Source organism: Fundulus heteroclitus, chromosome 14 (assembly GCF_011125445.2).
Source record: "Fundulus heteroclitus isolate FHET01 chromosome 14, MU-UCD_Fhet_4.1, whole genome shotgun sequence".
NCBI lineage: Eukaryota > Metazoa > Chordata > Actinopteri > Cyprinodontiformes > Fundulidae > Fundulus > Fundulus heteroclitus.
The window spans coordinates 14,563,428-14,579,425 of NC_046374.1; the positions used below are offsets into that span (position 1 = coordinate 14,563,428).

General features: G+C 41.7%; 1 protein-coding gene across 1 annotated transcript; it reads left to right on the top strand.

Annotated features, from left to right (window-relative positions):
• The first annotated feature begins 4,961 nt into the window (after positions 1 to 4,961).
• On the top strand, positions 4,962 to 8,087 carry txn (thioredoxin). Its single transcript, XM_012853958.3, has 5 exons — positions 4,962 to 5,097; positions 6,164 to 6,268; positions 6,668 to 6,733; positions 7,015 to 7,080; positions 7,753 to 8,087. Exons 1-5 carry the CDS (start codon positions 5,074 to 5,076, stop codon positions 7,813 to 7,815), a joined length of 324 nt encoding a protein of 107 aa, XP_012709412.2. The 5' UTR covers positions 4,962 to 5,073; the 3' UTR covers positions 7,816 to 8,087.
• The last annotated feature ends 7,911 nt before the right edge of the window (positions 8,088 to 15,998 follow it).

The following is a 15,998-nucleotide window of genomic DNA, read 5'->3' on the forward strand; positions in this document are numbered from 1 at the left end:
CCCCATACTTCCTTGGGAAACTTCTCAAGCCTGGTCAGGTGGGATGGAGATCTGTGAGCATTTATTTTCAATTCTTGGAACAAATGTGGAATAAAGCCCTATTGGCACAGGATACGCATTATCTGTGTACCTCATGTAATAAATAAGTCCACCCACGTCAACTTTTTATGTGCGGCATTCGCACGGGACGCGCAACAAGAGCTAGACCTCGCGCTGTTGTTGCATTCTACAGACAGCCGGGACCTAGGGTTTTCTAAACACTTCAATGAAGTCTCCATTCTTCACCGAGCGTGAATAAAGATGCGGCAAGGAAACAAAAAGACTGCATATTCACGTGATGGATCCCGCCCCTTTTCCTCCAAACCACAGAGATTCTTATTGGCATTGGATTAGTATTATCACAGGACCTCGTAGTTCAGCAAAATATAGTCATTTGTGGGGGAATTTTTACCTGACATGGCGCAATCACACTGGATTAGAGACACAGACAATCTCTGCAATTATTGCTAATCACCTGTGGTCCCGTGCGAATAGGGCTTTAGTCTGGACTTTGACTGGGCCATTCTAAAGGTGCGTTCACATTGTCGCTTATTAACGACAGCAGCTGCACAGCGGGCGCCAAGCCAGAAATACAGCAGTACAATAGTGCTATCTAGTAACGCTTTCACTTACCTCCAGTCTCTTCATTCTCTCTTCTCCAGGCAGGTCCTCTGTGAACTTGTCTTGGTAGTAATAATTGGTTTAGTCATACAACTCAGGCCGACCTCAGACCGCCACCATCAGCTTGTCTTGTGTTGAATGAAAGCTGCTTCATCTCTGCTGCAGTCCTTTAACAACACGCCACAGCAAGTTCCCGATTGGTTGTCGTCAGTGTGCGAAATACCTGTCAATATTTGGGGGGGTCCCCATCTCCCGATTGTTGCGCAATACCGATGTAAATTTTCTCAATATGCAGTAGGCCTATAACATTACAATGTCAAAGTCAAAGTTGGCTTTAATGTCAATTCTTCACATTCACCAGACATACAAGGACTCGAGAGGACGTTCCTCATTCACCAACAGTGAAACAGATAAAGTGCACAGGCACAACAGATAAGATCAGTTCCTAATACTAAAATTTAAACATTTTTAGTATTGATTGTTGTCAGCATTACGTCTTTCTTCTGTTTGGCACGCGCATGCCTAATTTGCATACGCGAACAGGATTAGCTGGCTCCACTTGGCAAAAAACAGAACATATTTCACCCTGGGATCATTAAAGTATGTCTGATTCTAATTCTGATATTTGTGAATAAATGTTTTGAATTTTAAATACTGGACATGTTGAGCTTAAACATTTTTTAGTGACCATTAGTGACAAAGAAATATTTCATTTTTAATTTTTTTGACACAATTTGAGACCCCCTTTAAATTTTGCTTTTGAGGCTTTCAGGGGTTCTCATGGGTTAATCGGGGGGCTCGAGCCCCCCCGGACCCCCCTCGTATTTCGCACTCTGGTTGTCGTGGCACAAGAAGACACAAAAGTTCAGCTTTTTCCAGTGGTTAGGCTCCTCGCTGTTGGATGTTGAAGAAAGACCGTCTCTAACTAGCAGGTGTCGTGTCGCTCTGGCTTCGTTTTAATTGCCAAAATTGCCTCTGTGGCCTCGCTTGGCGTCGCTTGGCGACACGTCACTCCCATGTGGCAGCTCTGCAAAGGGATACCATGTAAGTCTGTCGCTTGCCCTGACACGTTCACGCTCAGTGTGAACGCACCTTAACACATGCACATGCTTTTATATAAACTGTGCCAGTGTTAGTTCTGGCTGTATGTTTTAGGCCCCTGTCTTGTATGAAAGTGAACCTCCATCACAGCCTGAAGTCGTTTATAGCCTCGCCGTGACCAGCTGCCCTGTCCTTGCTAAAGAAAAGCAGCCCCACAGCACCATGTTCTCATCACTTGAGCCTACTTTATGTTGGTCTATCACAAAAATAACCCATTGAAATAAACTTAGGATGGTGGTTGAAAGTTGGAAAGAAAAATGTGAACCAGTGTTGAAGTGGTCTGAATAGTAAATTGAATGCACTGTACCTGCACAGCTTTACTCCGCGGCTGCAGTTCACCTTTGCACATGTAATACAGAATCAGAGATGCTTTAATAATCATCTAATAATAATACGTCTCTTATGTTCTATTTTTAGATTGATTACAGTGAATAACATGTATTGCTAAACACTAAAAGCATTCCATATTGGCAGATTCCTAAGTATCATCATTCGTGTTTGTTACCTTTCACTAAGATAGTAATGATTAGTTTACATGTTAAACAAACTGTACCTTAGTATTTGCACAAAGTATTTGATTGTTATTGCCAAATTTTGCGCATTGTATTCTACCTGTCTAGAGTATTTCACCTTTTCTATGAAAAATAAAGGATTTTTTTTTCTTCATCTTTGGTGATTTTTGTTTTTTATATGCATGTAGTAAACATTTTCCTATATAAAAGCTTGCACACCCCGGTTAAAGTGCTTGATTTTATGACATAAAAATGTGATCTGTAATTTTAACCATTATAGATTGACTCAAATTTTTTTAAAGATTTTAGGAGGGTAAAAATTAATAGTATATTGCGTTGTGTAGGTGTGCGCATTATTAAAATATCTTAGCTGGGTTTTCTTTTCCCATTCGCATCTCGTGGCAAAAGCCATGATCCACAGAGAGACTCCAAAGCGTTGACAGTGTCTCGTCGTCATAAGGCATCAGTCAAGGAAAGGGTACATTGGACATCATGTGACTGCTTCATTTTGTGTCTGCTTTTTTTTTAATAAAAGTGTGCTGCTTTGTGGGTTGTTGTGGGTAGCTCGGTCCGGGCATCAGTAGCGATAGACATTGTATCATCTAAGAACAGTCTTTTTCAGCAACAGTGGCTGAAATTCAGCCAGTTTTAAAAAAAGAAAAAAAAAACTCCCCCATCTGGGAATACTTTTTTATAACCAAAATAAGTTTTACATATGTGCACTTATAGAGAAATAAAAAAACAAGTGTTAACCTACAAATACTTAGCCTCCAAACCAGACATCAGGCTTATCCTTTAAAATGCTGATTTTGAATTAAAACATTTAAAATGTTGTGGATATCTATGTTATGTTTAATCCATTACTGGGTGTTATGCTAATTTTGGAAAAATATGACAAACACAATACTGTGTCTGCCTCCTTAAGCATGTACTCTTGAGACACAATTGCACCAAATGTATTTCTTCACAATTTCGTCAATGCTATGAAATAAAACACAACCAATGAGAGTCAACATAAGAGCAGGATTACTTTGAGTACAAATCATTTTAGTAACTGAAAACAGATGGCAGAGTTACATAATACTCAACAGACGTATGAGTTTTGTCTTTAACTTATTTTAAGTGATCATCATAGTCTAACTGCAGCAGCAGGTGTCACTGCAGAGCACTGAATGCCGCATATATTATTGAGCTGTAAAGCAATGGGCTGGAAGGCTTCATCACTGCAGCCCACTGCTCTTGGTCAAACACAAAGAAAAATGTCCCTTTTGTTTGACTATAAAATGAATCGTTATTAAGAAAAAAACTTTGTAATATTACCAGGGCATCATTTAAATCTACAGAAAAAGGATAAAGCTATTTGAATGTCCTACACTTGAATCTCACTGAAATTATAAATTTTACTTACACTTGGATTTTTTTTTTTTAACCTGGCCTGAATTTAACTTAACTGGATTGGATTATTATACCAGTGCAAAATTAATTTACTGAATTGGCTTTATAAACACCAACGTAGTTTGTATGTATTTAAAGTGCCTCAAGATACATTTCTTTTAAGTGCTATATAAATAAAGTGATGTAAATTTATAAAATTTTCCATGAAATTAATTCAGATACCAACAAAGTCTCTTTTGTTGCTGACCAAAAAAAAAATCAGTTTTAGATATTTTTTATCTGTCTATTCTTTTCTGTGAAGTTCACAGAGAAATGAAAAAATAAAAAATAAAAATAAAAATTCTAGGCGTAATTGCGCAGGCGCACACGACGTCGTTTTGCTCCGTATCCAGTGCCGTATTACAACACTGGGCGTATCGAGTGACGAGTGACCAATGAAACTGAGCTGCACTGAGTCAATCATTTACGGTAAACCAAGAATGTGCCAAGTCATTATGACTTTGAACACCGGAGTGTGTGTATATATATATATATATATATATATATATATATATATATATATATATATATATATATATATATATATATATATATATATATATAATTTTATTTATTTATTTATTTTTGCCGAAATACCGAGAGTTGCAACTACATTTCCGCGCACTCGCAAAATATTCCCCAAGTTTCATGGGGTTTGCGCCTGTAATGTAATGTAATGAAAGATGGCAAGAAAACTAAGCCATCCAATTTCTTTATTCAATAAATAGCTAGCCGGAGGCGATAACGAACAGGGACATTCCATCTACATTTGCCTCACTGTAGCATTATACCTTGTCAGCTCAGGGTGAAATTTCTATCGTTTGTTTCATTTTGGGGTGGAAAAACTCCTTATGGCTTTAATCTGGCCCTTGCACCGGTTAACCAAAAAGAAGCACCTTTGTTCTGGCTCAGCGCTTTGCAAGCGTTTGATACAGAATCAGCTTTATTTGCCATGTTTGTGCATGAAATCAATGTGGTTTCACTTTTATTTCTTAATAAGGTCCTGTCTGCGTTGACAAAGCCGTCAAAAATTGCTAGCAGTTTTCAAAATAAAAGTAACAATGACAAATATTAACTTTACCAATTAAAAACATCGATTAAACATAACATCGACATACAATGAAAATATAATAAATGACCCCACAGAGAAGCAATGTGCTTTCATCTTTGAAGAAAGCTGTATTTTACAAAATAAATGATTGTGTATGCTTTTATTTTGGTAAATCGTAGGAAACCGACTTCCGCTGCGGTTTAGGCCAGCTTGACGGAGCCTTTATAAAACCAGGGCGCCTGCGTCCCGCTTACTGCAAAGGAAGTATTTTTCAGCATCCTCCGTGGTTGTGGCACTCATCTAAAGGCGGTTATCATGGTCCGTTCCGTGGAGGATTTGGTAAGTGTTTATTCCTTGTCGTGTTTTGTCGCGCAGTGCCTCCTTTTGCAGCTTTTGTTCCCCCTCATAGTTGTCGACGGTACTTTCTGGGTTTCGGCAGGAAAAGGAAAAACGTGTCCACGCTTTCCGCGCGCCATCCCCTCCTACAGCTCGTGACTTACTCCGATGCTGATCCGGGCCTGTGGGCTGCAAGCTAATCGGAGTACCCCGTTCTTATTTTTTATTTTTTAAAATGCTACAAACATAGTGTTATTAAGGTAAACCAGCCGTGCCTGCGTCCCCGTTAGGTTAGACGGGCCACGCTGCTGAAGTTGGCTTCTGATTCATAGCTGCTGATCCCAGCAGGTAGCTAACGGGCTAACTTCACCGTTATTAAAAAAAATAAACAAAAATAATGGGCGCCTCTCTATTAAAACCGGCTAAACATAGAATTTACACTTTTAACTTGCGTTTAGATAAAACCTATACACTGTTGGCAAAAAAAAAAAAAAGAAATAAAACAAACTTAAGCGGACAACTTTATTTTGAGCTGGGATTGTGGTTCCTGCTAGCTTAAACATTTGTAGTCTTTAAACAGGACCGGTTATAATGTCATTTAGGGGCCGGTCCGCTACCTTGGTGACCGAGCACGAAGCCGTCTGATCAGCTTCCGGCAGGGAGGCTGCCGCTGTCAGCCGCCATTCACAGCAGGCCCCGGACCGAAGGGTGGGGACTTTACACCGCTCAATAAAATGGGGGAAAAAAAGATAAGAAATGCAGCCATCCTGACTGGGATGATCCCGCCTGGGTCGTGGTTCGATGGGGAAGTGTCAGGCGCAGCTGCCCACCATGGTGGTCCCAAAATAACGCCCGGAGCTATTTGTGACCGAGAAGTCTTCAAATGATAAAGATAATAGTCCCTTTTAAAATGAACAATGTTTATTTTCCTAATCTGGTTGGAGTCGTGTGAATAGGCTTCACCAACTACACTTATTTCAGAGACTGCAGAAATGCATAGCCCTTAAGTTTTTTGATTGCTGCGTGATTTTTAAAAACTGTTGCTCTGTGTGCACTTTTTGTTTCACAGCAAGAATTCAAGAACATCCTGAAGGATGCAGGAGACAAGCTGGTGGTGGTGGACTTCACAGCCACGTGGTGCGGTCCTTGCAAGCAGATTGCTCCAGAATTTGTTGTGAGTTGGTGGCTTTTAAACTGAAGATTTGTTGAAATGGCTAAGTTTGTGTCTTTTTGTATCCAGATATGTGTATATAAAGTCCAACTCCTGTAACAACCTCTCTGAACGAAATGATCATTTGCCCCGGGCAGCTCAAAGGGAGCGGCATCTGCTGGGAGAGGAAGCTTGTTGCTGCGGCAACCCTTTGTTTGGCTTTGCCCACATTAAAGGGGAAATGCAGGAACACGTGGCTGCTGTGCATATAGTTAAAACCCTTCTCATCGCAAAACATTGGTTCATGTGAAAAAAAAAAAAAAAAAACTTGGATTGGTTACAGAAATGCCTTTTTAAAAGTGACACTTAAAGTGATTCCTCTGTACATTTCTTCTTTTAATGCGCATCTTGATCGTGTTGCAGAAGCTTTCAGAGCTTCCTGAAAACCAGAACGTGATTTTCCTGAAAGTGGACGTGGACGATGCTGCAGTAAGAGTCTTTCATTTGTTTCTTGTGCATTTGCGTCATTCAAGGTGGACAGGGCTCGTAGCTGTAACCCGTGTCCAGTTTTATACAAAACGATTGTTTAAAAGCTGTTTACGTTGATACCTTTACTGCAGTGCTGCCTCTTGCAGTGAGCCAGCATGTACAGAGGCACTGTTTGGTTGGTCTGTGAACTGGCTGGGCCTGAGAGGACCAGAGCATCAGCCAACTTGCTGACACTGGGTTGTGGTAACCTCCTGAAATGTGTTTTCTTAATTTGTTCTCAGGATGTGAGCCAGGATTGCAACATTAAATGCATGCCCACATTCCAGTTCTATAAGAGTGGAAAGATGGTAAGTCCACAAACTCATTAATTAAGTGAGCCATTTCATAAAAGTAGATCTTATTTTTCACATTTCATGCAGTTCTTCATCCTGTCTGTTTGAGAGGCTCTAGAAACCTCACAGCCTCCTGCAGCCTTTTTTGTGGATCATATCAGACATCTTGTGGTTAATATTTCAGAAATCAGGGCCCTGGATTAATAATTTGTGCACGTTTCATCCATGCGTCATCGCCTCTTTGACGTGTTCAGTTTGAGCTGACGTCTGTCGGGTTGGTTGGAGGTTATAAAATGGTTTAAAAGTAAGGATTTGTCTTGCTTTCTACATGCAAGAGCTTAACCGGTTTGTAGAAACCCCCATGGTTACAGGGTTCCTCTCAGGTCTAAACTCCTGATGCGTCTCAAACAGGAGTGTGACGATGCGTCCTGCGCTTCAGGTGAAACGCTACATCAGGGGTGGCCAACCAGTTCAGCATCAGAATAAAATCTAGCAGCACCGGCTAAGAACCGGGACGCCTATGGAGCAGTCCTATCCTGCAGGCTTTAGAGCAGTTTTGTCAGATCTGAGACTGAGAATTTGATTTGGGCGTTTGTCGGTCACCGTGATGGAGCAAGGGGAAGATGCATGCAAACGTGGGAGATTAAGTGTCACCATGTGTGACGCACCTTGTCTTCTGTGTTTCAGGTGTTCGAGTTCTCTGGCGCCAACAAGGACACGCTGATAAGCAAAATTGAGGAGCTGCGATAGACGGCAAAGTCCTGCTGACCAATCCACGCACGACTACATTGTACAAAGCCCACAGTAGAAGCTATACCCCCAGAGCACGCCCTGTAACCATGATGTCCTCTGTCCCATTTAGGCAATAATATCTGTTCCACCCTGTAGTCCTGTGTAGATCAATGTGTCGACCGTCTTAAGAATGGGCTCTAACTTGATTCCAACCTGATTGACAATGTGCGACGAATAGGCCTACTTCCTGAACATCTGTTTTCAATAAAGTTGATTTAATAAAAAATGAATTTCGTCAAACTTTTTGCAGTTTTCATTTGAATGCAGTAAAAACGGCTGACAAAGATCTGAAAGAAGTTTGTTACGTTTGTTTGCTTTTGGACTTTGAAATTTCAGTTTATATCCATAGCATTTCAATGGAAAAATATAAGAACCAAAGTGGTTTAACTGATTATTCACTACGATGGGCGTAGTAAAGTTTTTACACATGATGTTGGTGGCTCAGTTTAGGACACGTGTCCCAAGGGAATAAGTCTGCATTTCAACAATGATCTAAACACAATTTTGTTTTAAATCCTGCTTTTACTTTGTTTTTGTTTTTAAACCATTACTAGAACTATAAAACAGATGCATACAGTTAAGGTAAAGCTTCTTTATTTCAGGACATCTTCCTCATTTCTCTAAGTTGGAGATCTGGGGTCCGTTCTTCGTACGTCGCTAACTCAGCAGGATTTCATTGTTGACGATTTGGCATGATCTTGGATCGTTTGGTTCTTCGAAAGACATCCTGCACTTGTTGTCATAGCAACATGTGCGCCAGCTTAAGCCTGCTCGAGAGCAGGCTTATTTCATGTAAACAATATTAGATCACGGCTGTATAAGCGGAGGAGATAGGGAAGTCTGCCGTAGCCATGTCCATTTTTACGACAGCAACCTGTTGCGGAAGGTGCAAGAATAATTTGCAGAGTTTTTAGAATTAATCGCGTATTGCGCAATAGACAGGATCCTTTAGCGCAGCGCGACAGTGTAATTGTAGAGGGATTTTTCTTGGTGGCTGTTATAAACAGACACACACATCATTTAACAGTGGCTTTTATAGAGGAAAAAGTGGTGTTAGAGCCATAAATCTAAAATATTTAAGTTATTTGTATGATAGTTTGCTTTTTATTTTTATCATATTCAGTAAGAAGATTTGTTCGGGCTATTTTATTGTGAAGTTTAGTTTACTTTGAAAGGCTTGCTTCCTGTCGAGCCGTATATTGTATTAGAAAAAACTATAGATGGATTATCTAGACACGAAGCAATACAGTTTTACCGTGTAAACTGTGGATGACTTGGAAAAGGAAGATTTTAATTTTTTATGGATAAAGATTTTTTTTTTTGTTAAAATTCCCAGTTTGCACATGTCCTTTACTTCCAGTCTCTAAGGAATGACACCAAAATGTGGATCTCTTGACATAACAAGTGCCTTTTTAAAATAAAGTATAATAATTAAAGGCTACCATTTTGTAGAATATTCTTGTATTTCACTTTTACTTGTCCCCATGTTCTAGTTGGTCCTGTGGAGCCTCTGATATAAAACAAAGTAAATATGAGATTATTAAAGGTATACTATGCAACCGGGGTTGTGGTAAAGCTGCTCAGCTGTTCTGGTTCCTCCGTCAAGCCAGGCGCGGTTGTTTTGAGCTTAGCAGACAGGCGAACGCAACGAAAAGTGGAAAAAACGGCAGTACAAACAATGGTGAAGGTATGAAAAAAACACAGTGAAGGTATGAACATCCAGCTTCCCGCAGCGCTATCTTGGCGAGGCGGCCGTGGCCGCCGCCGCCGCCGCTGCCTCGCCAAGCCGCAGCGCGGCCGCCGCCGCCTCGCCAGTTTTATTATTATTATTATTATTATTATTATATTTTTTTTATGTTGGCGAGACGCTACCGCCACCGCCTCGCCATGCAGCAGCCGCCGCGGTAGCCTCTCGCCAACATAAAAAAAATATATGTAATAATAATAATAATAATAATAATAATAATAAAACTCGATATGCTTGCATGTTTATTTGACGTTAACACGCGGTTCTTTGTTGCTTTTGCGCGTGCATATAGTGAATGGCAGGGCAAAAACACATGGAGTTCTCGCCGTAAAGCGAGACTTCTGTGTGTGCGGGCCGTAAGCTCTTGCAATTGCAAGTGCGGTATTTCCCCCAGAGACCCCCAGGGTGGCCGAGAAAACCTTTGTTCGACCTGAAATGACTCATTTAATCATCCAAAACGGTATGGAACACATTAATTAACTGAAAAATGTTGCATAGTATGCCTTTAAAATGCAAAAATTCATACTGTAGAAAGTGATAGAAACATCTACCATGGACAGTATTTACACATTAATTTGTCTGCTACTTTTTGCCAGCCCTCTCTCCTGGCTTTAGCAGACTTTTAGGTGTTTTAATTAATGACTCAAATTCGGCATAACCTTCCAAGCTCGTGTTCTGCTTGGGAGAAAAACTGTGGGCGTTCTTTGGCCACGCTGAACAGCCAATAGCAGCGCTGCTGATCATTGTTTCTACTATCGATACATTTCCCCTTTTAAACAAACGCATGAACGCGCAGTTGTCTCAGATAACTCAATCCAGTCATACTAATCGTAAACAACAGGTGTGTTTGAAGAACCCAATTAGCCGGATCATGATTAGCCGGATGAAATCATCTTGGATGTCTCATTTGATCTCGGATGTTTTAAGCAACGTACGAAGAACGGACCCCTGAAGAAGTCAGCTTGACAGCTGTAATACTCTATTCTGTGATGAAACAAGGTAGTCCTTAAGTCTTTTGTTGTTGTAGGGAAGTAAGTCACTGGGTGTCTTTGGTCCTACTTGTCATGAAATTGAAATGAAAGGGGGAAAAAAATAACTTTTTTTTTTTTTTTTTTTTTTTTTTTTGTTCAAACAATTTGAATTTAGCAATGAAAATATAACCCAAAGAAACATCCGTTATCTGCCCGTTAGGGGCGGGACCAGATCTATCTTGAATAGCTTTGGGAGGCTGTACAAATGGCCCCCGTGCCACACTTTAAACACCTCTGTGATGGGTACCGATGCGTTTAGCAGATCTGCTCAGACTTCTGTGTTCAGCCGGGCTGGTTGTAGTAAAAGATCCCCGGGGGAAGTTGGAAAACAAAGGACACCGAGCATTTTCACAGCCTTGTCTCAGTCTGCCCCTGCATAAACACAGCAGTTGGAGATCATCACAAGATAACCTGTTTTCCAACTTTTTAAGACCGTACTTGAGTATTTTTAATGACTTTTTTTTTTTTTTTTTTAACACCGCTGAGTGGTCTGATTTATGAAACATCTGGGTTCTACATTTAAAAGTGACCCTCTTTTGCATCTGTATTATGTTGCTTTGTCAGGGAACGTAACCGACCAGAACAGAGAGAAGTCTTTGTGCCTCTTTGTCTGGGGGGGGGAGAGCTGCTCGGTAAGCTGAGGGGGATTCCTGGATCCGCTAGTCTTTCCTGTTCGGAGATCATGTTCTCATTTACTGTGCTGAGTCACTGCTTCAGCACAACTGACTGTAAAGATGCTCATTCATCATATTGTTGACACAAACTAAAGAATAGCTTGAGCAAGTGTAATGCCCCTTTAAATGCATTGGTAGACCCTGCAAAGGGTCCACTCCCACTAACAGGAAAGCGATGCAGACATGGTTGCCTTGGCATCAGGTTCTCCTGCTTTGTTGTGTGACACTGACACGCAACGAGCCGCACTAAAGTACTGATACCCCTCAAGCCTTTTCAAATGTTACGTTACAAGGCCGACAATCTGGTGACCTGGTGCAGGGAGAACAACCTGGAGCTCAACGCTGTAAAAACAGTGGACATGGTTGTGGACTTCAGGAAGAACTCAGCCTCAGCTACCCCCATCACCCTCTGTGACTCCACCATTGAGACTGTGGAGTCTTTCCGTTTCCTGGGAACTATCGTCTCCCAGGACCTAAAGTGGGAGCTGAACATCAACTCCCTCACCAAGAGAGCCCAGCAGAGGATGTACTTCCTGCGGCAGCTGAAGAAATTCAACCTGCCTAGGACAATGATGGTGCAGTTCTACTCCATTGAGTCCATCTCTCCAGGACCTGTACGCCTCCAGGACTCTGAGGCGTGCAGGGAAGATTGTGGCTGATCCCTCGCACCCCAGTCATGGACTATTTCAGACAATTCCCTCTGGCAGGAGGCTGCGGTCCATCAGGTCCAGAACCTCACGCCACAAGAACAGTTATTTCCCTATCTGCTACCGGCCTTATGAACAAGGCCAAGAGCCGCCTGTGACACTGGACACTGCCTCTCTCCCCCGTTCGGGACTTACAAGCTTCTGCGTTACATTAACGCACAGTTTACTGAGTGTATATAGCCTCTGTATATATATCCATTTTATTTTATTTTATTGTATTTTTAATTTTTGTCTGCACCGTCAACACCAAGTCAAATTCCTTGTAAGTGCAAACCTACTTGGCGATTAAACTTGATTCTGATTCTACAAACCTCCGTATACCTTACTGGGACTGCGTAATGGACCGACATATTAAACCAGGCTAACGTGCACTTAGAGTCCCCTCCTTTACTTTGATACCCCTGAATAAACCCCAGTGCAGCTGACTGCCTTGAGAATTTGACTAATTATCAAATGGACTCCATCTAGGTGTAATTTGTTGGAGGTATTGGTGAACAAATAGCCTTGTGAAGACCAGGGAAAACTGGCAGGGTTAGATTAGAAAGTGATGTCCAGACCAGAATAGAGACATTCCCCTCCAGTACAAGTCGCATCTGCCCTGTGGTCTCCCTCTCTGATGTGGCTGGACAGCCTCTAAAGGGAAGCGCCTGGAGGGTTCCTGATCGGAGGCCTAAAGACACGGACCGGCTCCTTTAGACGCAGAGGAACAACGCCTCCACCTGGATATCGGAGCTCCCCGCCCTATCTTCAAAGTTGACAACACCCACCGACCGTATAGAGAGATTTGTTCATTTTTTTTTAAGTCAAGATCTTGTTCTTTGGTCCCGATCCATATCTCATGACCACAGGCGAGGGTTGGAGCATGGACAGACTGGTAAATCAAGAGCTCTGGCTTAAGGCCCATTCATACCTCACATAAAAGACGGATACGTGTGGAGTGTTTCATACGTTGTAACCATCGATTTCGTCCATATTTTGACATGAAAATTGGGAGCTTACGATTATGGACGAAACGGATCAATACGGAGCAATACTACCGGAAAAGGTGGGGGCGCTATTGAGTTTGTAGTACAAAATGTCAACAAAATCACGAAGAAGGTTATAATTCTGGGCTTTAAACAATGGCGGGATTCGAGGAACGACTTGCGGAGCTTGTCCGCAACTATCCACACATATATGACGTTTCGTGTCCAGGGCACAGGGACAAACAAAAAGTTTAGTTACGGAGCAAATACAACAAAATCACGTCTTGGACCGTCGCCATGTTTGACGAATTATTGGCACCCAGCACTGCCACCTAGAGGAAATATTGGTTATTGCGCACCTCAACGGACGGAGGTATGAAGGAGTCAACAGATAGAACGTACAGACAAAAATGTGGACGTGTAGTCCAAACGTAGGGTATGAATGGGCCTTTACACGATCACTACAGTTCATTCGCAGTTCATTGGACTCGTGCAGAAGGCTCCAGGAAGCTTAAACCCGTCTGAGGAGAAGATTGACACCCCAACCAGGCGGACTTCACGCATGGCTGCAAACCGAGGCTGGAGGTCTTGGCCTGAAGACACCAAGGAAGCCGCATCGTCTGCTGACGGCAAAGAGGAGAAGCGGAAGTTCCCAAACACCGACGGCCTCCTCTCCGTGTGAAGGGGCAGCCCTGGTGGAGAAGTAGCTCACTTCTCTGGTTCAATTTTAGCTCTCTCTCCTGGACCAATCAGGTTGGACCCAAAGAACTGATTAATATATGTTAAAACAAAAAGAACAAAGGCCATGCAAATACATGCAACAAACCAGAGCAATGCCAGCGCCGCCGAGCTGCATATTCAGGACCGCTGCACTCGAATCAAAGCGTTATTAGTCAAAGGTTGCCATGGCGGCTGCAGCGGTGCCTGTAATCAGCTCAGCATCCAGGAGACAGACGCGGCGTTTACATGCAGCTTTGTTTACACTGATTAAAGCTACTCAGAGACGACACAGCAAAGAGATACTGAGGCTAAAAGATGGATTTTTATTCAGCAATCTTGTCAGAGAGCTAGGACATATGCAGAATTGTCAACATTATTTTGCGGGGCAAAGATTACAGTATAATGACATCCTAATGATCAAATCACTAAGCTCATTTAACAGGATTTTTGTGTTTTCAGACTGATTTTAAAAGCAATTTGACTGACATTTCAGAGGCAAACTCAAATGTAGTATGCTTACAGTGAGCCTCTCTTCTAGGAAACTTTGAATACCTTTTTTAAAATGATCAGTCACAATACATTCTAGGAGAAATTACAGAAAAAAAAAACTAGATAAATATGAAAGTACTTTAAAACCATGCCAAAACTGCTTACCTAGACATCATATTTGCTGTGAATTAGTATCAAAGGCAAGGAAAAATACCAGTAAGTGGTGATATTATTGATCAGCCGATGTCCTGGTTGGGCTTTATTCCTAATTCACTAATGCTGCCTCTTCTGAGCTGTGTAAATGCACCTGGACAGGATAATCTACCAGAGGTAAAAAGTTAAATCTTCTTAACATCAGAGTTCCCTTTTATTCATCTAACTTGAACTCAAAACCTGAACACATGGCAGCAAATTCAAAACAGATTTTTTTGACTCTAGAAGACTTTGATACTGAGGGGAGTTACAATCGACTCAATGACTGTGAAGCGCTCTGTTCCTGAGGTGGCAAAAGAAGCCCAGATTATTAAGCTTCCACCACCGTGCTTGACGGCCTGTACGGGGTGCCTGTGCTGTGCATTTTGGCCCCACGTCTCGGCTTTGGTCACTTGAGGCCCAAAGAGGTTTTGTTGTTTATTCAGAGTCAGAGCGGTGCTGCCATATTGTTTGAATCCATACTTGTCATGTATTTTAAACATCTACTATGCTTACTGAGCTCTGTAGTCTGAGAGGGAGGGTTTTTCTGGAGTTTTGTTTTTCAGTTTCACTGAGGATGTCAAGGTCTGACTCTGCTTGAATGAGCAAAAAACATCTACCACTATTAAGATGTTCGACTGTCTTACATGTTTTACATGTTGTGTATATTCTTCCTCATTGATGGGCTCCAAACAGTTTAGAAATGGCCCCATACTTTCCCCCCAGCTTGATGAGCAACAACAACTGATTCTCTAAGGCTGTCGCTGATGCCTTCCCTTTTATAGACTTGCTGGTTATATTGAAATAGAGACAGGACCTTGTTTTTCCCTTGACTGCATTGACTCTTAGGGAAACAATACCCTCCCCCCCAACCCCATGATGTATGTCCACTAAACCTTGTTTGTGACATTTTTTCCTCCAAAACATGCAACTTGTAAAATAGAAACAGCAGCAAAAGCATAACCTTAAAATCAGCAGTCTACTATAAAACAGTAATTATTCACTCTGCATATGTCTCTAGAAGGAGCTATAGAAAACACAATTATTGGTTTCTTTGCTAGGAAGGCTGTTTCTGATTGAATGGATGACGGACTGACCCGATGTTGCAGCCACTGTTGGGACGCTGAATGAGGAAACTGACGGGAGGCCTGTGTCAATGTTATGCAAAAGTTTTGGGAAACGACGGCCATTGCTACAGAAACCCACGTGCAGTAAAGACGTAGCGGGAAGTCAGATGATCAATATCTGTATGACTTTTCTCTGAATATAACCCCCTTCTTGTGTGTGTGTGTGTGTGTGTGTTTGTGTACACTACATGTACGTTGCCTTATGAATACTGCTTTGAGTTTTTTTCTAACATTTTATCCAGTTACAAGCACACACTTTTATTGGGGATTTTTAATCAGTAGACCATCACAAAGTCAAGTATAAGTAAGAGCTGGAAGAAAAATAAAACATGTGAACATGTTTCCACTTTTAAAGGGTTTTCTTTTGCTGCTGAAGTGTTTTGTTGTTGAAGAATGAAAAGAAGAAGGACGGATGTGCGGTATTGCAGACGTGACCTGCAGGGAGGTGTCTTTCTTTGTGCTTGCTCAGACACTCAATATGTTCTCCTT

Bases quoted from the DNA above. Each gene is read 5' to 3' on its own strand.
- txn (XM_012853958.3), top strand. From the start codon at position 5,074: ATGGTCCGTTCCGTGGAGGATTTG. The intron at 5,098-6,163 runs GTAAGTGTTTAT...TTTGTTTCACAG, and splicing joins TCCGTTCCGTGGAGGATTTG to CAAGAATTCAAGAACATCCT. The intron at 6,269-6,667 runs GTGAGTTGGTGG...ATCGTGTTGCAG, and splicing joins AGATTGCTCCAGAATTTGTT to AAGCTTTCAGAGCTTCCTGA.